This window comes from Oncorhynchus mykiss, chromosome 26, assembly GCF_013265735.2.
Source record: "Oncorhynchus mykiss isolate Arlee chromosome 26, USDA_OmykA_1.1, whole genome shotgun sequence".
Classification (NCBI taxonomy): Eukaryota; Metazoa; Chordata; class Actinopteri; order Salmoniformes; family Salmonidae; genus Oncorhynchus; species Oncorhynchus mykiss.
The window spans coordinates 5,794,732-5,818,052 of NC_048590.1; the positions used below are offsets into that span (position 1 = coordinate 5,794,732).

General features: G+C 42.8%; 1 protein-coding gene across 2 annotated transcripts; it reads right to left on the reverse strand.

Moving 5' to 3' along the window:
* Nucleotides 1–356: 356 nt before the first annotated feature.
* Nucleotides 357–22,016, reverse strand: LOC110519162 (very long-chain acyl-CoA synthetase). Of its 2 annotated transcripts, XM_036963740.1 has the most exons (10): nt 21,256–22,007; nt 20,735–20,944; nt 20,054–20,212; nt 14,310–14,434; nt 8,311–8,505; nt 5,847–5,937; nt 5,407–5,602; nt 4,344–4,441; nt 2,248–2,378; nt 357–1,263 (listed from the first exon to the last, which is right to left on the reverse strand). In XM_036963740.1, the coding sequence occupies exons 1-10, from the start codon at nt 21,728–21,730 to the stop codon at nt 1,087–1,089; spliced, it is 1,857 nt and encodes a 618-aa protein (XP_036819635.1). In that variant the 5' UTR covers nt 21,731–22,007; the 3' UTR covers nt 357–1,086. The 2 variants fall into 2 exon arrangements, with proteins under 2 accessions (XP_036819635.1, XP_036819636.1); XM_036963741.1 differs by lacking the exons at nt 357–1,263; nt 2,248–2,378; nt 4,344–4,441 and adding an exon at nt 5,261–5,318 and having other exon boundaries at nt 21,256–22,016.
* Nucleotides 22,017–23,321: the final 1,305 nt, after the last annotated feature.

Genomic DNA, 23,321 nt, shown 5'->3' on the forward strand with positions numbered 1-23,321 from the left:
TCAAGGTGTAGGCTCTACCTAGTCTATATAGATGTAATATCTTCTCTCTGACCCCTGGACAAGGTGTAGGCTCTACCTAGTCTACATAGATGGAATATCTGCTCTCTGACCCATGGTCAAGGTGTAGGCTCTACCTAGTCTATATAGATGTAAAATCTGTTCTCTGACCCCTGGTCAAGGTGTAGGCTAGCCATGGATGGGCCTAGGAGGATATAGGTCCACCCACTTGGGAGCCAGGCCCAGGCTGTCACGAGAATTATGTACCTCAATGTTCAAAACCCAATTCAATTAAACTACTCAGTCTGCAACCCAGAATTTGTAAGATACTGGTTGAATGAAACAGACAGAGGCCCAGCTATGATAGTCAAAATGTTTATTCATGAGAGCGCTAGTCCGTTGTACAAAACCATTCACTTTATACTGGCTCCTTATGCACTTACATTCACACACAAACAGTTGGTATGCTACGCACATACTTCCACACACAAACAGTAGGTATCCTACGCACATACTGTATCATTACCCAGCCGACAAAGATTAGGGAGACCTTGAGAAGTACTCCCTGTCCTCTCCCAAACCTCTAGCCAGGTCGGCACTGAATTCTGCTCAGAGAGTCTGTGTTTAAGATACTATAAAGACATATTGTACAGATATTGTTTAACCCTAATTCTGACTAAAACTACACTCCCAGATATATAATTTTACTGACTAAAACTACACAAAACCATCAGCTATTAATTGTATAATTCTAATCAATTTCATACAGTTATAAGGTTTCAGAGTGGAATTATTTCATCATTATCATTCAACATTTAAATCACTTTAACACAGGCCCAGCCAATCAGAATGAGATTTTCCACACAAAAGGGCTTTATTACTGACAGAAATACTCCTGAGTTTCATTAGCTGTCCGGATGGCCGGTCTCAGACGATGCCGCAGGTAAAGAATGAGGGCTGGCGTGGACTAAAACAGGGAGGGACTAAGTAATGCTCATTTTTTGTTTTCCGTTGCAAAACATTTTTGAAACGTTTTCAATTGCATGCCCTAATGTATAGGACCCAAGAGTAGTATCACCACAGATCTGTTCACAGCTTGATGATGCCTGCCACTATGGAGCCGTAGATCTGGCCAGTCAATGGTGTGTAACTCTGATTTCTCTCCTGTAGGATGTACAGAGGGTCTGTGATGCCTGCCGGGTCGAAACCTTCCTCCACTAACCTCACCTTCATCTGCTTGAAGGTCCCCGTCATCTCCACCGCATTCTGGATTGGGGGGGGTGGAGACAGACAGACAGACAGAAAGGAGAGAGAGGGGGCGTAGAGAGACATGTAAACACACACAGGCTTTTGGCTCAGTGAACTATTCACTATTCATCTCCAGGGATTTTTCTGCCATTGAAATCCTTGGACGGGCCACCTAAGTGTTACTTCTGGTCGACTAAGTCCAAACACTGTAAAAATGTATTTTTAAATACCTTTTTGGGGTGAAAAAACATTTCAGTGTAAACTTAAACGACTAAAATATATATTTTTAATAATATAATCTTTGAGAACTAACAATAAGCTAAATAAAAGCTAGACAGTCAGGGAGAATAGAACATTACAAAAACAATGAATTTTGCGTTATAGATTTGTTTTATTTTTACATGTAAGATTTATTTAATGAGGCAAGTCAGTTAAGAACAAATTCTTATTTACAATGAGGGCCTACCCCGGCCAAACCCGGATGACACTGGGCCAATTGTGCGCCCCCCTATGGGACTCCCAATCACGGCCGGATGTGATACAGCCTGGATCGTATAGATTTTGTTTTTTAGGTTGAACAAAAGAACACAGCATTGAACATGGCTAAATGCCTAGAATTGAAGGAAATTAGCTTTAAAACTGCAAAAACTTGTTTCGGCTCCATTGAGACGTGTAGAATTGTAGGAAATTGACTTAAAAATGCAAATATTTCTCTACATCACCAAGATGGGGGCCTCTAAAATTGTCTCCAAAATGCAGCCAAGCCGACGGGCTGATAGCGCTCCCTGTCACGTCCAGCACTTAAGTTAATTTTTGATCCAGATAACCCCCTGATCTCATAACCACAAAAAGTGTCCAGGCACCCCGATATGCTCCCACATAGCGTTTTTCAACCGTTTTTCAAAAGCAAACATTTTTTGATTCTACTTTCAAATAAATAATAACATGAATTGTCTACAATTAATGATGTAATATAAGGAAGAAAGTCCTTTGAATAGTTACCTGGATGCGTATGAAGCGTGGCCGTGCATACGCCGGTAGGTAGCTGGCTACATGGCTGAACGTTTTGTTGCCATCAAACTGTTCTCCCCCCTTCAACGTGACGGCAGCCATTCCTATCCTCCCCTCGTTGCCTTGGAGACAGAATACAACAATCCCTCATTCCAACAACTAAACAATCAGAACGCATCATTCGGTGACGACACTTCCTGTATTTTAAAGTTCCAGTCCTTGAAAACTTTAATGTTGACATGCAAAACATTTTGGGACTGTATCAACAGTGGACGAATGAAAACAATACCAAAAGATCGTTTTTGGAGGGGAATTTTCCTTTCACTTTTATTAAGAAGTTAAGTTTGAAATGATGATCATGTGGTGAGTGGAACTGTACTTTTTATACCAGCTCGCTTGCTGTGTGAAACATTGTTTTAGTTCATCTTTAGATCGCTGGTTACTTTTTAGTGCTGAATGTGAAAAAGATGTTTGCAATGGGAAGCAATAGTACATTTCAATTGGGAAATACTTATAGTAATGGTTGTGTTTTTGTATTCTTATGATTGGGACCTACTGGTTAATTACATGTCAGAGTGAATGGACTGTTAAACCCTTTAAAACCCCCTACAGTCTAAACCCTGTCTAAGCCGGGGAGGGGGGAGGGGGGCGTTCTACTAAACTATATGGAATTGTTTTAAGAAGGTCATACCAAGGATCATTTACCTATTTCATTTAGAATTCTAAGACCCCTTGAAGTATAAAAAAAAAAGATAGAAAACACTGATTTGATGTCAAAGTGAATTTGTCCTTACTGCTATTAGCCCATTCAAACACATTGAATAACAAGTTTGTTCTGAAGTGCCTGTCCTATTGGTCTGACAACACCGCTCCGGTGCGACACTGGTGGATTGAGACGCCAATGCAAGATATCTCTAGTTTAAACTGACAGATTATTATGGGGATTATTGTACTGTTTGATTTTAAGGTAAAGGTTAGGGTTCCCTGCTACTTGGATTAAGGTTAGGGTTAGATTTACCTGGTACTTGGATTAAGGTTAGGGTTCCCTGCTACATAGATTAAGGTTAGGGTTCCCTGCTACTTGGATTAAGGTTGGGGTTAGATTTACCTGGTACTTGGATTAAGGTTAGGGTTAGATTTACCTGGTACTTGGATTAAGGTTAGGGTTAGATTTATCTGGTACTTAGATTAAGGTTAGTGTTAGATTTACCTGGTCCTTGGATTAAGGTTAGGGTTAGATTTACCTGGTACTTGGATTAAGGTTAGGGTTAGATTTACCTGGTACTTGGATTAAGGTTAGGGTTAGATTTACCTGGTCCTTGGATTAAGGTTGGGGTTAGATTTACCTGGTACTTGGATAATGTTAGGGTTAGATTTACCTGGTACTTGGATTAAGGTTAGGGTTAGATTTACCTGGTCCTTGGATTAAGGTTGGGGTTAGATTTACCTGGTACTTGGATTAAGGTTAGGGTTAGATTTACCTGGTACATAGATTAAGGTTAGATTTACCTGGTACTTGGATTAAGGTTAGGGTTAGATTTACCTGGTACATAGATTAAGGTTAGATTTACCTGGTCCTTGGATTAAGGTTATATTTACCTGGTACATAGATTAAGGTTAGATTTACCTGGTACTTGGATTAAGGTTAGGGTTAGATTTACCTGGTACTTGGATAAGGTTAGGGTTAGATTTACCTGGTACATAGATTAAGGTTAGGATTAGATTTACCTGGTACATAGATTAAGGTTAGGGTTAGATTTACCTGGTACTTGGATAAGGTTAGGGTTAGATTTACCTGGTACATAGATTAAGGTTAGGGTTAGATTTACCTGGTACATTGATTAAGGTTAGGGTTAGATTTACCTGGTCCTTGGATTAAGGTTAGGGTTAGATTTACCTGGTACTTGGATAAGGTTAGATTTACCTGGTACATAGATTAAGGTTATGGTTAGATTTACCTGGTACATAGATTAAGGTTAGGGTTAGATTTACCTGGTACTTGGATAAGGTTAGATTTACCTGGTACATAGATTAAGGTTATGGTTAGATTTACCTGGTACATAGATGAAGGTTAGGGTTAGATTTACCTGGTACTTGAACACCGTAGACATTTGCCTCTTGGACAAAGTCTATCAGGGTGAGGATGTCAGCTACTTCAGTTGTGGCCACATTCTCTCCTTTCCACCTGTAGGGGTCAATATAACTCAACTAAATATAACATGTTCTCTCCCTTCCACCTGTAGGGGTCAATATAACTCAACTAAATATAATAGATTCTCTCCCTTCCACCTGTAGAGGTCAATTCAATACAAGTCAACTAAATTTAATAGATTCTCTCCCTTCCACCTGTAGGGGTCAATTAAACTCAACTAAATATAATATAACATGTTCTCTCCCTTCCACCTGTAGGGGTCAATTAAACTCAACTAAATATAATATAACATGTTCTCTCCCTTCCACCTGTAGGGGTCAATTAAACTCAACTAAATATAATATAACATGTTCTCTCCCTTCCACCTGTAGGGGTCAATACATCTCAACTAAATATAATAGAGTTTCTCCCTTCCACCTGTAGGGGTCAATACAAGTCAAATAAATATAATAGATTCTCTCCCTTCCACCTGTAGGGGTCAATATAACTCAACTAAATATAATATAATATGTTCTCTCCCTTCCACCTGTAGGGGTCAATACAAGTCAACTAAATATAATATAATAGATTCTCTCCCTTCCACCTGTAGGGGTCAATACAAGTCAACTAAATATAATAGATTCTCTCCCTTCCACCTGTAGGGGTCAATACAAGTCAACTAAATATAATATAATATGTTCTCTCCCTTCCACCTGTAGGGGTCAATACAAGTCAACTAAATATAATATGTTCTCTCCCTTCCACCTGTAGGGGTCAATACAAGTCAACTAAATATAATATAATATGTTCTCTCCCTTCCACCTGTAGGGGTCAATACAAGTCAACTAAATATAATATAATATGTTCTCTCCCTTCCACCTGTAGGGGTCAATTCAACTCAACTAAATATAATAGATTCTCTCCCTTCCACCTGTAGGGGTCAATACAAGTCAACTAAATATAATATATAATATGTTTCCATATATTTGGAATGCCATACTGTAAGTCAGAATACGTACCTGAATGTATCTCCGACTCGATCCTGAAAGTAAATAAAGTTGTCCTGGCCTATCTTCAGCAGGTCTCCACTGTTAAAGTACAGATCTCCTTTCTGAAACACGTCTCTCAGTCTCTTCTTCTCTGTCTGCTGGCTGTTAGCGTATCCAACAAAAGGAGTGATGTTCGTGATCTTGCACACCAACAGTCCTGTTTCATCTTCAGGAAGACACACACACACACACACACACACACACACACACACACACACACACACACACACACACCATAATGTATACCCACACCAACAGTCCTGTCTCTTCCTTAGGGAACGGGCCGAACACCCAAACATGAATAGCATAATGTACATTGAGATAAGTGTGATTTTGAGGTCATTATTGTACAATAATCTCCCTGGTTAAATAAAGGCCAATACTAACACACCTATGAAAGAGCATCTCACCTTTAGGAGCTTCTACACACAGTCCGGTAGAGTCTCTGATTGGTTCATCTCTCTCTGTGTCGTATTTAATCAGAGCATAAGGAAACAGCTTCTATAAGAGACAGGAAAGACATCGTGATCAGAACATAGTGAAACAGATTCTATAACAGAGACATCATGATCAGAACATAGTGAAACAGATTCTATAAGAGACAGGAGAGACATCATGATCAGAACATAGTGAAACAGATTCTATAAGAGACAGGAGAGACATCATGATCAGAACATAGTGAAACAGATTCTATAACAGAGACATCATGATCAGAACCTAGTGAAACAGATTCTATAAGAGACAAGAGAGACATCATGATCAGAACATAGTGAAACAGATTCTATAACAGAGACATCATGATCAGAACATAGTGAAACAGATTCTATAAGAGACAGGAGAGACATCATGATCAGAACATAGTGAAACAGATTCTATAACAGAGACATCATGATCAGAACCTAGTGAAACAGATTCTATAAGAGAGACATCATGATCAGAACATAGTGAAACAGATTCTATAAGAGACAGGAGAGACATCATGATCAGAACATAGTGAAACAGATTCTATAAGAGACAACAGAGACATCATGATCAGAACATAGTGAAACAGCTTCTATAAGAGAGACATCATGATCAGAACATAGTGAAACAGATTCTATAAGAGACAACAGAGACATCATGATCAGAACATAGTGAAACAGATTCTATAAGAGACAGGAGAGACATCATGATCAGAACATAGTGAAACAGATTCTATAACAGAGACATCATGATCAGAACATAGTGAAACAGATTCTATAAGAGACAACAGAGACATCATGATCAGAACATAGTGAAACAGCTTCTATAACAGAGACATCATGATCAGAACCTAGTGAAACAGATTCTATAAGAGACAGGAGAGACATCATGATCAGAACATAGTGAAACAGATTCTATAACAGAGACATCATGATCAGAACATAGTGAAACAGATTCTATAACAGAGACATCATGATCAGAACATAGTGAAACAGCTTCTATAACAGAGACATCATGATCAGAACATAGTGAAACAGATTCTATAACAGAGACATCATGATCAGAACATAGTGAAACAGATTCTATAAGAGACAGGAGAGACATCATGATCAGAACATAGTGAAACAGATTCTATAACAGAGACATCATGATCAGAACATAGTGAAACAGATTCTATAAGAGACAGGAGAGACATCATGATCAGAACATAGTGAAACAGCTTCTACAAGAGACAGGAGAGACATCACTGTGATAAAGACACAGCATTTCAGTTGATGTTCGGATCCCAACCCTGGTAAAATGTCCAATGTAAGAAGTATAACCTTTACCAATTTAATACAAATACAAGTATCTAGCTATGTTAAGATAAATGCACTAACTGAGTCTGGATAAGAGCGTCTTCTAAATGATTCAAATGACATGTCAATGTAGAGGGAAGCATGATATCTCAGTAGAGTTGGAGTCAATTCCATTTCAATTCAGTAACTGAAATTAAATGGAATTGTCCCCAACCCTGGTTCTTTAGGAGTCAGATCTTCAGGCGCCTTAGTCATAAAGTGTCTCAGAGTAGGAGTACTGATCTAGGATCCAGTTTTGCCTTTTAGATCATAATGAATAAGGTTTCATGAACAGGGGGGGGGGGACCTGATCCTAGATCTTTACTCTGTGAGACATTATGAATCCGGGCCCAGGAGACAGGGCTGTTCAGGAGTCAGTCCTTACCTGGTGTAGGTAGTGAGACATTATGAATCCGGGCCCAGGAGACAGGGCTGTTCAGGAGTCAGTTCTTACCTGGTGTAGGTAGTGAGACATTATGAATCCGGGCCCAGGAGACAGGGCTGTTCAGGAGTCAGTCCTTACCTGGTGTAGGTAGTGAGACATTATGAATCCGGGCCCAGGAGACAGGGCTGTTCAGGAGTCAGTCCTTACCTGGTGTAGGTAGTGAGACATTATGAATCCGGGCCCAGGAGACTGGGCTGTTCAGGAGTCAGTCCTTACCTGGTGTAGGTAGTGAGACATTATGAATCCGGGCCCAGGAGACAGGGCTGTTCAGGAGTCAGTCCTTACCAGGTGTAGGTAGTGAGACATTATGAATCCGGGCCCAGGAGACAGGGCTGTTCAGGAGTCAGTCCTTACCTGGTGTAGGTAGTGAGACATTATGAATCCGGGCCCAGGAGACAGGGCTGTTCAGGAGTCAGTCCTTACCTGGTGTAGGTAGTGAGACATTATGAATCCGGGCCCAGGAGACTGGGCTGTTCAGGAGTCAGTCCTTACCTGGTGTAGGTAGTGAGACATTATGAATCCGGGCCCAGGAGACAGGGCTGTTCAGGAGTCAGTTCTTACCCGGTGCAGGTAGTGAGACATTATGAATCCGGGCCCAGGAGACAGGGCTGTTCAGGAGTCAGTTCTTACCCGGTGGAGGTAGTTGACTCGTCCGACAGCTCCTATCTTCCCGGTGTAGTTGATCAGTCCCACATTGCCCTCCGTTGAAGCATAAAACTCCCTCACGTAGATGTTGCCAAAGCGGTTCAGGAATTCCTTCCATATCTCTGCTCTCACACCGTTACCAATGGCCAGCCTGACTTTGTGCTCTCTGTCGTTGTCTCTCTGGAACGTTGGGAGAAAACACAAACATTCTTCTTTTTCAATGTTTTTATTTTGGTTGTATGTCAATCGTGTTATTGTGAAGTCAAAGACGAATGCACACATTTGGTGAACAATAATGATTTTCTAATTCAAATTCTCATTTGAACAGTCATATAGTGTATTACCAATAGAGACAGGAGTCTGTACAGTCATATAGTGTATTACCATTAGAGACAGGAGTCTGTACAGTCATAGAAACAGGAGTCTGTACAGTCATATAGTGTGTTACCATTAGAGACAGGAGTCTGTACAGTCATATAGTGTATTACCATTAGAGACAGGAGTCTGCACAGTCATAGAGTGTGTTACCAATAGAGACAGGAGTCTGTACAGTCATAGAGTGTGTTACCATTAGAGACAGGAGTCTGCACAGTCATAGAGACAGGAGTCTGTACAGTCATAGAGTGTGTTACCATTAGAGACAGGAGTCTGTACAGTCATATAGTGAAAAGAAAACTAACATCATAAGCTAACATTATATTAGGTTCTATAACATTCTAATCTAACATTCTATAACATTCTAACCTAACATTCTAACCTAACATTCTATAACATTCTAACCTAACATTCTATAACATTCTAACCTAACATTCTAACCTAACATTCTATTACATTCTAACCTAACATTCTAACCTAACATTCTATAACATTCTAACCTAACATTCTATTACATTCTAACCTAACATTCTAACCTAACATTCTATAACATTCTAACCTAGCATTCTATTACATTCTAACCTAACATTCTATAACATTCTAACCTAGCATTCTATTACATTCTAACCTAACATTCTATTACATTCTAACCTAACGTTCTATAACATTCTAACCTAACATTCTATTACATTCTAACCTAACATTCTAACCTAACATTCTATAACATTCTAACCTAACGTTCTATAACATTCTAACCTAACATTCTAACCTAACGTTCTATAACATTCTAACCTAATATTCTATAACATTCTAACCTAACATTCTATAACATTCTAACCTAACGTTCTATAACATTCTAACCTAACATTCTAACCTAACGTTCTATAACATTCTAACCTAACGTTCTATAACATTCTAACCTAACATTCTATAACATTCTAACCTAACATTCTATAACATTCTAACCTAACGTTCTATAACATTCTAACCTAACATTCTATAACATTCTAACCTAACGTTCTATAACATTCTAACCTAACATTCTATAACATTCTAACCTAACATTCTATAACATTCTAACCTAACATTCTATAACATTCTAACCTAACGTTCTATAACATTCTAACCTAACATTCTATAACATTCTAACCTAACATTCTATAACATTCTAACCTAACGTTCTATAACATTCTAACCTAACATTATTTTGAACTATCCACTAAAAGGTTTGAAAATATGACCCGCCATACGTGATTACATTCCCCTTCCCTGACCCAGATATATCCCAGCCTAAGCCCCAGCCCACCACTGACTGTCATTACACATGGTAGAGTTCCTGAGTAAAGGCCACTAGCTATTCTGAGAGGACCACCAGATCAGAACCACGAGGGTGTGTCCTAAATGGCAACCTATTCCCTTTATACTGTAGTCCACTACTGTTGCCCTGGTGAAACTATAGAGGGAATTGGTTGCCATTTGATATGTAGCTGTAGACCACTAGGCTGTAGGAGGGTCACATGGTGTGTCTGTACGTGGAGAGGGGTTCAGTTTCAATGGTGGGAACACAGAATGTTTACATTGCTCTCCAGGCCACGCCTTCGAGGGCCCTGAAATATGACGGCCATAAAAAGTAAGGAGACGTGGATGACGTGCAAACCAATATTTAATTTCTGAATTGGTTACAATTAGTTCAGGGTTAAGGTTATGGGTTGGGGTAGTTGGGAGGGTCAAAGGGTTAGGGTTAAGGTTAAGGGTTGGGTTAGTTGGGAGGGTCAACGGGTTAGGGTTAGGGGTTGGGTTAGGGTTAGGGTCAACGGGTTAGGGTTAGAGGGTTAGGGTTAGGGTCAACGGGTTAGGGTTAAGGTTAGGGGTTGGGCTAGTTGGGAGGGTCAACGGGTTAGTGTTAGGGTTAGAGGGTTAGGGTTAGGGTCAACGGGTTAGGGTTAGAGGGTTAGGGTCAACGGGTTAGGGTTAAGGTTAGGGGTTGGGCTAGTTGGGAGGGTCAACGGGTTAGGGTTAGGGTTAGAGGGTTAGGGTTAGGGTTAGGGTCAACGGGTTAGGGTTAGGGTTAGAGGGTTAGGGTTAGGGTCAACGGGTTAGGGTTAGGGGTTGGGCTAGTTGGGAGGGTCAACGGGTTAGGGTTAGGGTTAGAGGGTTAGGGTTAAGGTTAGGGGTAGGGCTAGTTGGGAGGGTCAACGGGTTAGGGTTAGGGTTAGAGGGTTAGGGTTAGGGTCAACGGGTTAGGGTTAGGGTCAACGGGTTAGGGTTAAGGTTAGGGGTTGGGCTAGTTGGGAGGGTCAACGGGTTAGGGTTAGGGTTAGAGGGTTAGGGTTAGGGGTTGGGTTAGGGTTAGGGTTAAGGTTAGGGGTTGGGCTAGTTGGGAGGGTCAACGGGTTAGGGTTAGGGGTTAGGGTTAGGGGTTGGGCTAGTTGGGAGGGTCAACGGGTTAGGGGTTGGGTTAGGGTTAGGGGTTGGGTTAGGGTTAGGGGTTGGGCTAGTTGGGAGGGTCAACTGGTCAGCTGGTCAGAAGAGTCTTATAAAAGTCTCTCCACAATAATTCTGGGGAAAGGCTCCTTTTGGGAGATTTGGTGTTGAGAAGAAGACAGAACTATCTGCATGTAGCCTAGTCCAGAACTATCTGCATGTAGCCTAGTCCAGAACTATCTGCGTGTAGCCTAGTCCAAAACTGTCTGCATGTAGCCTAGTCCAAAACTGTCTGCATGTAGCCTAGTCCAGAACTATCTGCATGTAGCCTAGTCCAAAACTGTCTGCATGTAGCCTAGTCCAAAACTGTCTGCATGTAGCCTAGTCCAAAACTGTCTGCATGTAGCCTAGTCCAAAACTGTCTGCATGTAGCCTAGTCCAAAACTGTCTGCATGTAGCCTAGTCCAAAACGGTCTGCATGTAGCCTAGTCCAGAACTGTCTGCATGTAGCCTAGTCCAAAACTGTCTGCATGTAGCCTAGTCCAGAACTATCTGCATGTAGCCTAGTCCAAAACTGTCTGCATGTAGCCTAGTCCAAAACTGTCTGCATGTAGCCTAGTCCATAACTGTCTGCATCTACTGTAGCCTAGTCCATAACTATCTGCATGTAGCCTAGTCCAAAACTGTCTGCATGTAGCCTAGTCCATAACTGTCTGCATCTACTGTAGCCTAGTCCAGAACTATCTGCATGTAGCCTAGTCCAGAACTGTCTGCATCTACTGTAGCCTAGTCCAAAACTGTCTGCATGTAGCCTAGTCCAGAACTGTCTGCATCTACTGTAGCCTAGTCCAAAACTGTCTGCATCTACTGTAGCCTAGTCCAAAACTGTCTGCATGTAGCCTAGTCCAAAACTGTCTGCATGTAGCCTAGTCCAAAACTGTCTGCATGTAGCCTAGTCCAAAACTGTCTGCATGTAGCCTAGTCCATAACTGTCTGCATGTAGCCTAATCCAAAACGGTCTGCATGTAGCCTAGTCCATAACTGTCTGCATGTAGCCTAGTCCAGAACTTTCTGCATCTACTGTAGCCTAGTCCAAAACTGTCTGCTTGTAGCCTAGTCCAAAACTGTCTGCATGTAGCCTAGTCCAGAACTGTCTGCATGTAGCCTAGTCCAGAACTATCTGCATGTAGCCTAGTCCAAAACTGTCTGCATGTAGCCTAGTCCAAAACTGTCTGCATGTAGCCTAGTCCAGAACTGTCTGCATGTAGCCTAGTCCATAACTGTCTGCATGTAGCTTAGTCCAGAATTGTCTGCATGTAGCCTAGTCCAGAAAATAAAAGGTGATAGCATCTTCCATGAAATGGCATCTCCCAACTGCCTGCATATTTTACCTCCAAAAAGAGGTAGAAACATCTACTATCATAATATCCTGATTGAAACCTAACCTATCAATGACCTTTTTAACTCCGTCAATCGTCTGGATTCAATCCAACTCAATTGAAAATGTCACTTTAGAACATTCCAGGTCAGTGACATCACAGTAAGGTGACACTGGGAATCTTAATGATTCTATTTCTGACGCTACAGCTGTGGCCGGGTTGTAAAACAACCTCGGCTGGAGAGATTTAGAAGTGGCTGAGAGGGTCTCGGTCTGATTGGACACACAGAGGGAGCGGTTCGCGCCACAAAGCCTGGGCATAAAACCACGCCTGGCTTCAAGTAGTATTTGGAATCTTTTGAATAGTTTAGATGTGCTTGATTGAACATGCCTGATGCAATGGAACCAAGTCCAACAGGTCCAAACCCCGCCCATCAGCCTGTCCAGGAAGGCTCAGTCAGAAAACACTGACTCAAAGTATTTGAACATTTCAAATAGTATTTGAACATGCAGAAAAAGCTCTCTGTGACACTCTGCCTCGGGTGTAACTTAACTTCATCTGTCTGAATGCTGGGAAGAAGATCACTTGACTTGAACAATCTGGATTCCACTATTCTGTTAGCGCCAGTCTGTAACGCCAGTCTGTAACACTAGTCTGTAACACTATTCTAACACTAACACCTTGTCTGAAACATGGCTGAAACATGCCTGGTCAGTCATATACCCTATACCAGAGAGAATATGTAAGCCTTTTCCGAGACAGAAAGGGTCCATACCTCCTGCTTATGTGGCATGAGGTACAAATAAACCCCCTGGACAGGATGCTGCGAACCATAGCAACTACGATGTCATAAACCCCCTGGACAGGATGCTAGAAACCATAGCAACTACGATGTCATTACTATGTCATAAACCCCCTGGACAGGATGCTACGAACCATAGCAACTACGATGTCATAAACCCCCTGGACAGGATGCTAGAAACCATAGCAACTACTATGTCATTACTATGTCATAAATCCCCTGGACAGGATGCTATGAACCATAGCAACTACCTTGTCAGTACTATGTCATAAACCCCCTGGACAGGATGCTAGAAACCATAGCAACTACGATGTCATTACTATGTCATAAACCCCCTGGACAGGATGCTAGAAACCATAGCAACTACGATGTCATTACTATGTCATAAACCCCCTGGACAGGATGCTACGAACCATAGCAACTACTATGTCAGTACTATGTCATAAACCCCCTGGACAGGATGCTACGAACCATAGCAACTACTATGTCAGCACTATGTCATAAATCCCCTGGACAGGATGCTACGAACCATAGCAACTACTATGTCAGCACTATGTCATAAATCCCCTGGACAGGATGCTACGAACCATAGCAACTACAATGTCATTACTATGTCATAAACCCCCTGGACAGGATGCTATGAACCATAGCAACTACCTTGTCAGTACTATGTCATAAACCCCCTGGACAGGATGCTAGAAACCATGGCAACTACTATGTCAGTACTATGTCATAAACCCCCTGGACAGGATGCTAGAAACCATAGCAACTACTATGTCATTACTATGTCATAAACCCCCCTGGACAGGATGCTAGAGACCATAGCAACTACTATGTCATAAACCCCCTGGACAGGATGCTAGAAACCATAGCAACTACTATGTCAGTACTATGTCATAAACCCCCTCGACAGGATGCTAGAGACCATAGCAACTACCATGTAATAACAATGAATGACAAAATGAAGGTGACCTTGTATAAAGCTTCCAGCTGAGTTTGCTTACCTTGGGTGTGTTACAGAGGTAGCGTAACACCTCTCCTATGTACTGGACCACCGTAACGTTGTACTTCCTGCAATCATCCCAGAACTGAGAGGCTGAGAACTTCCTCCTCAGAATGATGGTGGAGCCTGGGATGGATAGATAGAAGAGATGAGAGAGGAACACTGAAAATATCAGTTTTAAGAACATGCAGGTGATATCGCTTCATTATCAACAAATGGCAGACCTGAAATGCTGACAAAACTGTTATGTTAAATCAGCAGTTTGCATCATCATCATCATCATCATCATAAAAAACCCTAACACCAAGGTACAGGTATTAGTTCAGGAACAGGAACGAGCAGGACAGCGCTCTTATAAATGACCTTGTAATGGCTGTGAGAGCAGAAAAGTTGCCACATATGCTGTGAACCGGTTGTATTCACTTCAGTACTAAATGCCCCTTAAATATGCACCCATTAGAGGAACAAGTGCCATTTTTTGTGTGGACAAAAGAAAGTACTAAGCTGGTACTGCATGTGCATCATAATCAGCTTGGAGTTTTTCCTAACCACGTGACCTGACCGGGACATTTCATTGGTCACATGCACATCTTCAGCAGATGTCATGGCGGGTGTAGTGATAATGCTTGTGCTCCAAGCTCCAACAGTGCCGTAACATCTAACAATACAAACAAATCTAAAAGTAAAAGAATGGAATTAAGAAATATATCAATAATAGGAAAAGCAACGTCGGAGTCCCGAGTGTATATATACACAGTAAGTTTGGACACACCTTCTCAAGGTTTTTTTTTTTTTTTTTTTTACAATTTTCTACATTGTAGAATAATAGTGAAGACATCAAAACTATGAAATAACACATATTTAATCATGTACTAAACAAAAAAATTGTTAAACAATCTATAGCCACCCTTTGCCTTGGTGACAGTTTGCACACGCTTGGCATTCTCTCAACCAGCTTCATGAAGTAGTCACCTGGAATGCATTTCAATTAACAGGTGAGCCTTGTTAAAAGTTCACTTGTGGAATTTCTTTCCTTCTTAATGCGTTTGAGCCAATCAGTTGTGTTGTGGGGAGTGGTATACAGAAGATAGCCCTATTTGGTAAAAGACCAAGTCCATATTATGGCAAGAACAGCTCAAATAAGCAAAGAGAAACGACAGTTCATCAATACTTTAAGACATGAAGGTCAGTCAATGAGGAACATTTCTAGAACTTTTAAAGTTTCTTCAAGTGCCCAGTGTTCCATTACTAAAGTGCTTAGTGTTCCATTACTAGTGCCTAGTGTTCCATTACTAAAGTGCGTGGTAGAGTAACCGAATGATAGCCAGCTAGTGACAGTGACTAAAGTCCAGGGTAGGGTACTGGGTACGAGCCAGATAGTGGTGACTATTTAACAGTCTGATGGTCTAGAGATAGAAGCTGTTTTTCAGTCTCTCGAGCTCAGCGTTGATGCTCCTGTACTGACTTGCCCTTCTGGATGGTAGTGAAGTGAATCGGCCGTGGCTCTGGGGGCCCAGACACATTTCTTCAGCCTCCTGAGGTTGGAGAGGTGTTGTTGCACCTTCTTCACCACACTGTCTGTGTGGGTGGACATGTTCAGATTGTCTGTGATGTGTAAAACTTGAAGCTTTTCACCTTCTCCCGTCGATGTGGATGAGGGTGTGGATGTGGATGAGGGTGTGGATGTGGATGAGGGTGTGGATGTGGATGAGGGTGTGGATGTGGATGAGGGTGTGGATGAGGGTGTGGATGTGGATGTGGATGAGGGTGTGGATGTGGATGAGGGTGTGGATGAGGGTGTGGATGTGGATGAGGGTGTGGATGTGGATGAGGGTGTGGATGAGGGTGTGGATGTGGATGAGGGTGTGGATGTGGATGAGGGTGTGGATGTGGATGAGGGTGTGGATGTGGATGAGGGTGTGGATGTGGATGAGGGTGTGGATGAGGGTGTGGATGTGGATGAGGGTGTGGATGTGGATGAGGATGAGGGTGTGGATGAGGATGAGGGTGTGGATGTGGATGAGGGTGTGGATGAGGGTGTGGATGTGGATGTGGATGAGGGTGTGGATGTGGATGAGGGTGTGGATGAGGGTGTGGATGTGGATGTGGATGAGGGTGTGGATGTGGATGAGGGTGTGGATGTGGATGAGGGTGTGGATGAGGGTGTAGATGTGGATATGGATGAGGGTGTGGATGTGGATGAGGGTGTGGATGTGGATGTGGATGAGGGTGTGCTCTGCTCCCTCTGCTGTCTCATTCGACATTTTAGTCGTTTAGCATCAAACATTATTTCCCAGAACAATTACAATCAACCCCTGGGCAACCTCCAGGCCCCTTTTATACATTAGACCATAACTAGAGCCTTGTTTAGAATCTGTCCTGGTCAGATTACATGGTGAGGGAAAACTCTGGACCCTAAACATAGTCTCTAACTAGAGCCAGGAGCTTTTCCTGGTCATGTTAAGTGGTGAGGGGGGAAACCTGGGCTGGCTTTAAACCAACCCTGACATTCCAGAACCATAGTTCTCTCAGACAAGGTAAAAGAGGCTGTTTTGTTTTCGCTACAGGATTAAATATCCCTTCAATTAGTACCTCTGCTCTGCTCTGAGGTCAAACAGAGGACTCAAATGAACTATAGCCCACTTGGAGAACTCAGGAAAACGGTCTCACTAAGAGAGTTGGTATCTCAGATGGCACCCTATTCCCTACATAGTGCATGGGCCTTGGTCAAAAGTAGTGCACTATGTAGGGAAAAGGGGGCCAGTTGGGGCGGAGGAGAAAAGGAAGAAGGGACAGACTAACCTATTTGCTGTTTAGTTTTCTTCCACCCAGTGGCTTTGGCTGTGTTCAGACTACCGGGTTTACGTTCACAAAGACCTCTTTCATTTTATTTCCCATTGGGGGGAGGAGGGGAGTAAATGGATAAGTAAAGGCTTCAACTAGAAAGGCCAAGCCACATTATTACCCCCTACCTACCTACTACCTCAACATGAACCCCCTACCCACCTACTACCTCAACTTTAACCCCTACCTACCTACCTACTACCTCAATATTACCCCCTACCCACCTACTACCTCAATATTTAACCCCTACCCACCTACTACCTCAATATTAACCCCCTACCTACCTACTACCTCAATATTAACCCCCTACCTACCTACTACCTCAATATTACCCCCTACCCACCTACTACCTCAATATTACCCCCTACCCACCTACTACCTCAATATTTAACCCCTACCCACCTACTACCTCAATATTAACCCCTACCCACCTACTACCTCAATATTACCCCCTACCTACCTACTACCTCAATATTACCCCCTACCCACCTACTACCTCAATATTACCCCCTACCCACCTACTACCTCAATATTAACCCCTACCCACCTACTACCTCAATATTAACCCTACCTACCTACTACCTCAATATTAACCCCCTACCCACCTACTACCTCAATATTACCCCCTACCCACCTACTACCTCAATATTAACCCTCCCTACCTACTACCGCAATATTACCCCCTACCCACCTACTACCGCAATATTAACCCCCTACCCACCTACTACCTCAATATTACCCCCTACCTACCTACTACCCCAATATTACCCCCTACCTACCTACTACCTCAATATTACCCCCTACCTACCTACTACCGCAATATTACCCCCTACCTACCTACTACCCCAATATTACCCCCTACCCACCTACTACCTCAATATTACCCCCTACCCACCTACTACCTCAATATTACCCCCTACCCACCTACTACCTCAATATTACCCCCTACCTACCTACTACCTCAATATTACCCCCTAACCACCTACTACCTCAATATTACCCCCTACCTACCTACTACCCCAATATTACCCCCTACCCACCTACTACCTCAATATTACCCCCTACCCACCTACTACCTCAATATTACCCCCTACCCACCTACTACCTCAATATTACCCCCTACCTACCTACTACCTCAATATTACCCCCTAACCACCTACTACCTCAATATTAACCCCTACCCACCTACTACCTCAATATTACCCCCTACCCACCTACTACCTCAATATTTAACCCCTAACCACCTACTACCTCAATATTACCCCCTACCCACCTACTACCTCAATATTTAACCCCTACCCACCTACTACCTCAATATTACCCCCTACCCACCTACTACCTCAATATTTAACCCCTACCCACCTACTACCTCAATATTTAACCCCTACCCACCTACTACCTCAATATTTAACCCCCTACCCACCTACTACCTCAATATTTAACCCCTACCCACCTACTACATCATACAATACAATATCACGTGTGTATCAAGAATGGTCCACCACCCAGCCAACTTGACACAACTGTGGGAAGCATTGGAGTCAACATGCTTTCGACACCCGACGAACCCGACGAACTGAGGCTGTTCTTAGGGCAAGGGGGGGGGGGGGGGGGGGGGTGCAACTCAATATTAGGAAGGTGTTCTTAATGTTTTGTGCACTCTGTGTAAACTCACCTGTCTCGACAGATCTTATCCTGTCTCAGCCTCCAGTATTTATGCTGCAGTAGTTTATGTGTCGGGGGGCTAGGGCCAGTTTGTTATATCTGGAGTACTTCTCCTGTCCTATTTGGTGTCCTGTGTGAATCTAAGTGTGCGTTCTCTAATTCTCTCCTTCTCTCTTTCTTTCTCTCTCTCGGAGGACCTGAGCCCTAGGACCATGCCCCAGGAATACCTGACATGATGACTCCTTGCTGTCCCCAGTCCACCTGACTGTGCTGCTGCTCCAGTTTCAACTGTTCTGCCTTATTATTATTCGACCATGCTGGTCATTTCTGAACATTTGAACATCTTGGCCATGTTCTGTTATAATCTCCACCCGGCACAGCCAGAAGAGGACTGGCCACCCCACATAGCCTGGTTCCTCTCTAGGTTTCTTCCTAGGTTTTGGCCTTTCTAGGGAGTTTTTCCTAGCCACCGTGCTTCTACACCTGCATTGCTTGCTGTTTGGGGTTTTAGGCTGGGTTTCTGTACAGCACTTTGAGATATCAGCTGATGTACGAAGGGCTATATAAATAAATTTGATTTGATTTGATATAAACTCACCTGTCTCTATGGATCCTATATAAACTCACCTGTCTCTATGGATCCTATATAAACTCACCTGTCTCTATGGAGCCTATATAAACTCACCTGTCTCTATGGATCCTATATAAACTCACCTGTCTCTATGCATCCTATAAAAACTCACCTGTCTCTATGGATCCTATATAAACTCACCTGTCTCTGTGGATCCTATATAAACTCACCGGTCTCTATAGATCCTATATAAACTCACCTGTCTCTATGGATCCTATATAAACTCACCTGTCTCTATGGATCCTATATAAACTCACCGGTCTCTATAGATCCTATATAAACTCACCTGTCTCTATGCATCCTATAAAATCTCACCTGTCTCTATGGAGCCTATATAAACTCACCTGTCTCTATGGATCCTATATAAACTCACCTGTCTCTATGGATCCTATATAAACTCACCTGTCTCTATGGATCCTATATAAAGTCACCTGTCTCTATGGATCCTATATAAACTCACCTGTCTCTGTGGATCCTATATAAACTCACCGGTCTCTATAGATCCTATATAAACTCACCTGTCTCTATGGATCCTATATAAAGTCACCTGTCTCTATGGATCCTATATAAACTCACCTGTCTCTATGCATCCTATATAAACTCACCTGTCTCTATGGATCCTATGAAGCCGATGAGGAAGCCGGCGGTGTGGTAGAGGGGCAGGTTGAGGTAGATGACATCACCTGGTGTGATACCGGTGGAGTCCAGCACGGCCAGGGCTACCAGCAGCCGGTTCTGAGTAATTACTGCTGCTTTAGGCAGACCTACAGGAGTAACAGACAGAGGAGAGAGATGAGTTAAATCAGTAGAATGGGCCCTGACAGAGGGAGGGGGGTCATATACAGTGGCTGTTTCAGGCAGAAGACAGGGGGGGGGGGGGGTCATATACAGTGGCTGCTTCAGGCAGAAGACAGGGGGGGGGTTCATATACAGTGGCTGCTTCAGGCAGAAGACAGGGGGAGGGGGGTCATATACAGTGGCTGCTTCAGGCAGAAGACAGGGGGCGGGGGGTCATATACAGTGGCTGCTTCAGGCAGAAGACAGGGGAGGGGGTCATATACAGTGGCTGCTTCAGGCAGAAGACAGGGGGGGGGGTCATATACAGTGGCTGATTTAGGCAGAAGACAGGGGGGGGGGGGGTTCATATACAGTGGCTGCTTCAGGCAGAAGACAGGGGGGTCATATACAGTGGCTGCTTCAGGCAGAAGACAGGGGGGGGGGGGGGTCATAAACAGTGGCTGCTTCTGTACCCCTCCCTCTCCCTTCCCCTCCGTCCTCGCCCTCACCTGTGGTGCCAGAGGTGTAGATGTAGACAGCAGGGCTTTTGAAGGTGATGTCTGAGCGGAGGGCCTGAGGGAGAGGTGTGTCCGATGCTTCCTCCACCTGGTCAGAGAACCCCTCCACGCCAGGTGTGTCACACTGTTTAGTCATCAGGTAGACACACACACCCTGCTCCCTCAGGGATGGAAGCACCTCCTCCACCGCTTCCTGCAGCTCTGAGAAAACAACACAATATTCAATATTTCATCAAAACTGGACTGCAGAGAAATGTTTTTTAATTGCCCCCCCCCCCCCCCCCCCCCCCCCATGTGATTGAATGATCGTTTGATTATCATTATCATTTGTGTTCCAATAGGCTATGACACTCGTTTGTCTTTTTTATTCCATCAGTCTGGATGTGCATGTCTCTGATAAACTAATACCTATTGTCATAATGTAGTAATCTCAACCAGACACTTCCGCCTATGAGGAATTAGCCTCGGGATGAGTTTCTCTGCCTACTGAACCAGTGGTACTGGTCACTTACCTTCGGCTGCTATGAGCAGCTTGGCGCTGCAACAGTTGAAGCAGTGCAGCAGAGATCTAGATCTGATATTATGGTTGAGAAACGCTACGGGACATCCCAGTTTGGCCAGGGCCAGCCAGGTGAAGATGAAGGCAGGTTCGTTTCCCATAAAAAGAGCCACGGTATCCCCCGGTCGCAGCGTCGAGTGCCTCTGTAAAGCATTGGCTATTTTGTTGCTTCTTCTGTCCGTGTCCAGATACGAATAGGTTTTATTTTCAAACACGATGAACGGTCTGTCGGCATGCGCGACCGACTGCTCCAAAAATCGGTCCAAAACCAAAAACAACGGTTTTCTTCTCCTCCGTAAAACAAGCTTCAGCAAAATACGAACCAAGTTCGCGAGGTACCATGCATCTTTCCAGAAGTAAGGGAAGAACGTTTTAAGAACTAGCGGTGTGATGGCCAAACTGGCAAAAAGGATAGAAACCAAGTACATTGTTGAGCACAACGTCGAGCTCCTATGCTTCTGGGTGAATTGTAGATTCACAGCGTACAGTATTGTCTTTGCAGGCAACGTACAGTATTGTCTTTGCCTTAACTCGACTAAACATGGTTTTTTTTAAAGTGAGGGCGTGGCATTGAGTATTTAATAATGCAGGAGGATAAACATTGGATAAAAGCAGAGACACTGAGCTACAAAATTGTATATCATGCACTGCATTCGATGAACAATGGCAAAGTAATTCTGCTTTGAAAGTTGATTAAACTGTAACCTCACGTTTGAGAAAATGGCCCTTGAATGTTTTGGTACCTACTGGAGAGCTCTTCTTTGTCTACACCCATTCAGTATTGTTCACACCCTCTTTAAGCTTTAGCTCCACCAATCTCTTTAAGGGTTGATCCGAGCTTTCTGACCTAACAAAAGCAGTCAAGCACACAAGCTAACTGGCTAACAGTTGTTGCAGTATTAAAATGGACGCTTACAAAGTGCAGGTAGCTAACCAACCAGGTTCAATGTTAGCTAGCTAAAGTTAGGCTATAACAAGCAATGCAAATAGCTCTGAGATACAAATAATAAGATCATACGCGTAACGTTAGTTAGCTAGCTGACAGTACACTTTAACTTGAAATGAAAGTACTTTTTTGTCAAAATTAGAAATGTGTAATATCTGAAAATGTTGCTAGCTAGACTATCTTACCCGTGGTATGAAATCGGAGTAGATAACCAGAGCAAATTTACCAGCTACGTCTATCAACAGTTGTCGCAGTGACATTCTATTGAAATGGATACTTGCATAGTGGAGTCTTTTGTTAAGTCATGTAGCTAGCTAGCTAAACACTTAACCATAATCCCAGCTCATTACGTTACTGCCCTGTATGAATCTGCAGGTAGCTAACCAACCAGGTTTAATGTTAGCTAGCCAACATTAGGCTATAACTAGCCAAGCAAATGGCTGTGAGATGAAAATATATATATATAAAAGATTGCTAGCTAACAGTACACTTTAACTTGAAATTTAAATGACTTTGTCAAAATTAGAAACGTGCAATATCTGGAAATGTAGCTAGCTAGACTATCTTACCCGTCCGTATACATCATGGTTGGATGCTTCTCCCTGTCATGGGTGCCATAGTTTGAAGATGTAATCCGGAGACAGGTGTTTTCTCCATCTCCTTAGCTATCACATGCAAATTTCCACTGATTTCAAAACTCAGTCCTCCAGAAAGTGGAGAGCAACACTTATGCAGTTCTACTAAGCAATATGTATATTTTTAAATACACGTTTGACAGGATTACCTACACATACTAACCAGCTCAAATAGATAGAAGCGTGCTATATGGCAAACCTTGCAGTTTTAAAGCACATTTCATGCGATTCTACTCAATTTGCCATGGGATGCAGAGAAAAATTTGCATTTTTAAAGGTAATTCCCTGCAGTTCTACACATTTTGCCATGACTCACAGTACCACTCAAAAGTTTAGACACACCTACTCATTCAAGGGTTTTTCTTTATTTTTACTATTTTCTACATTGTAGAATAATAGTGAAGACATCAAAACTATTAAATAACACATATGGAATCA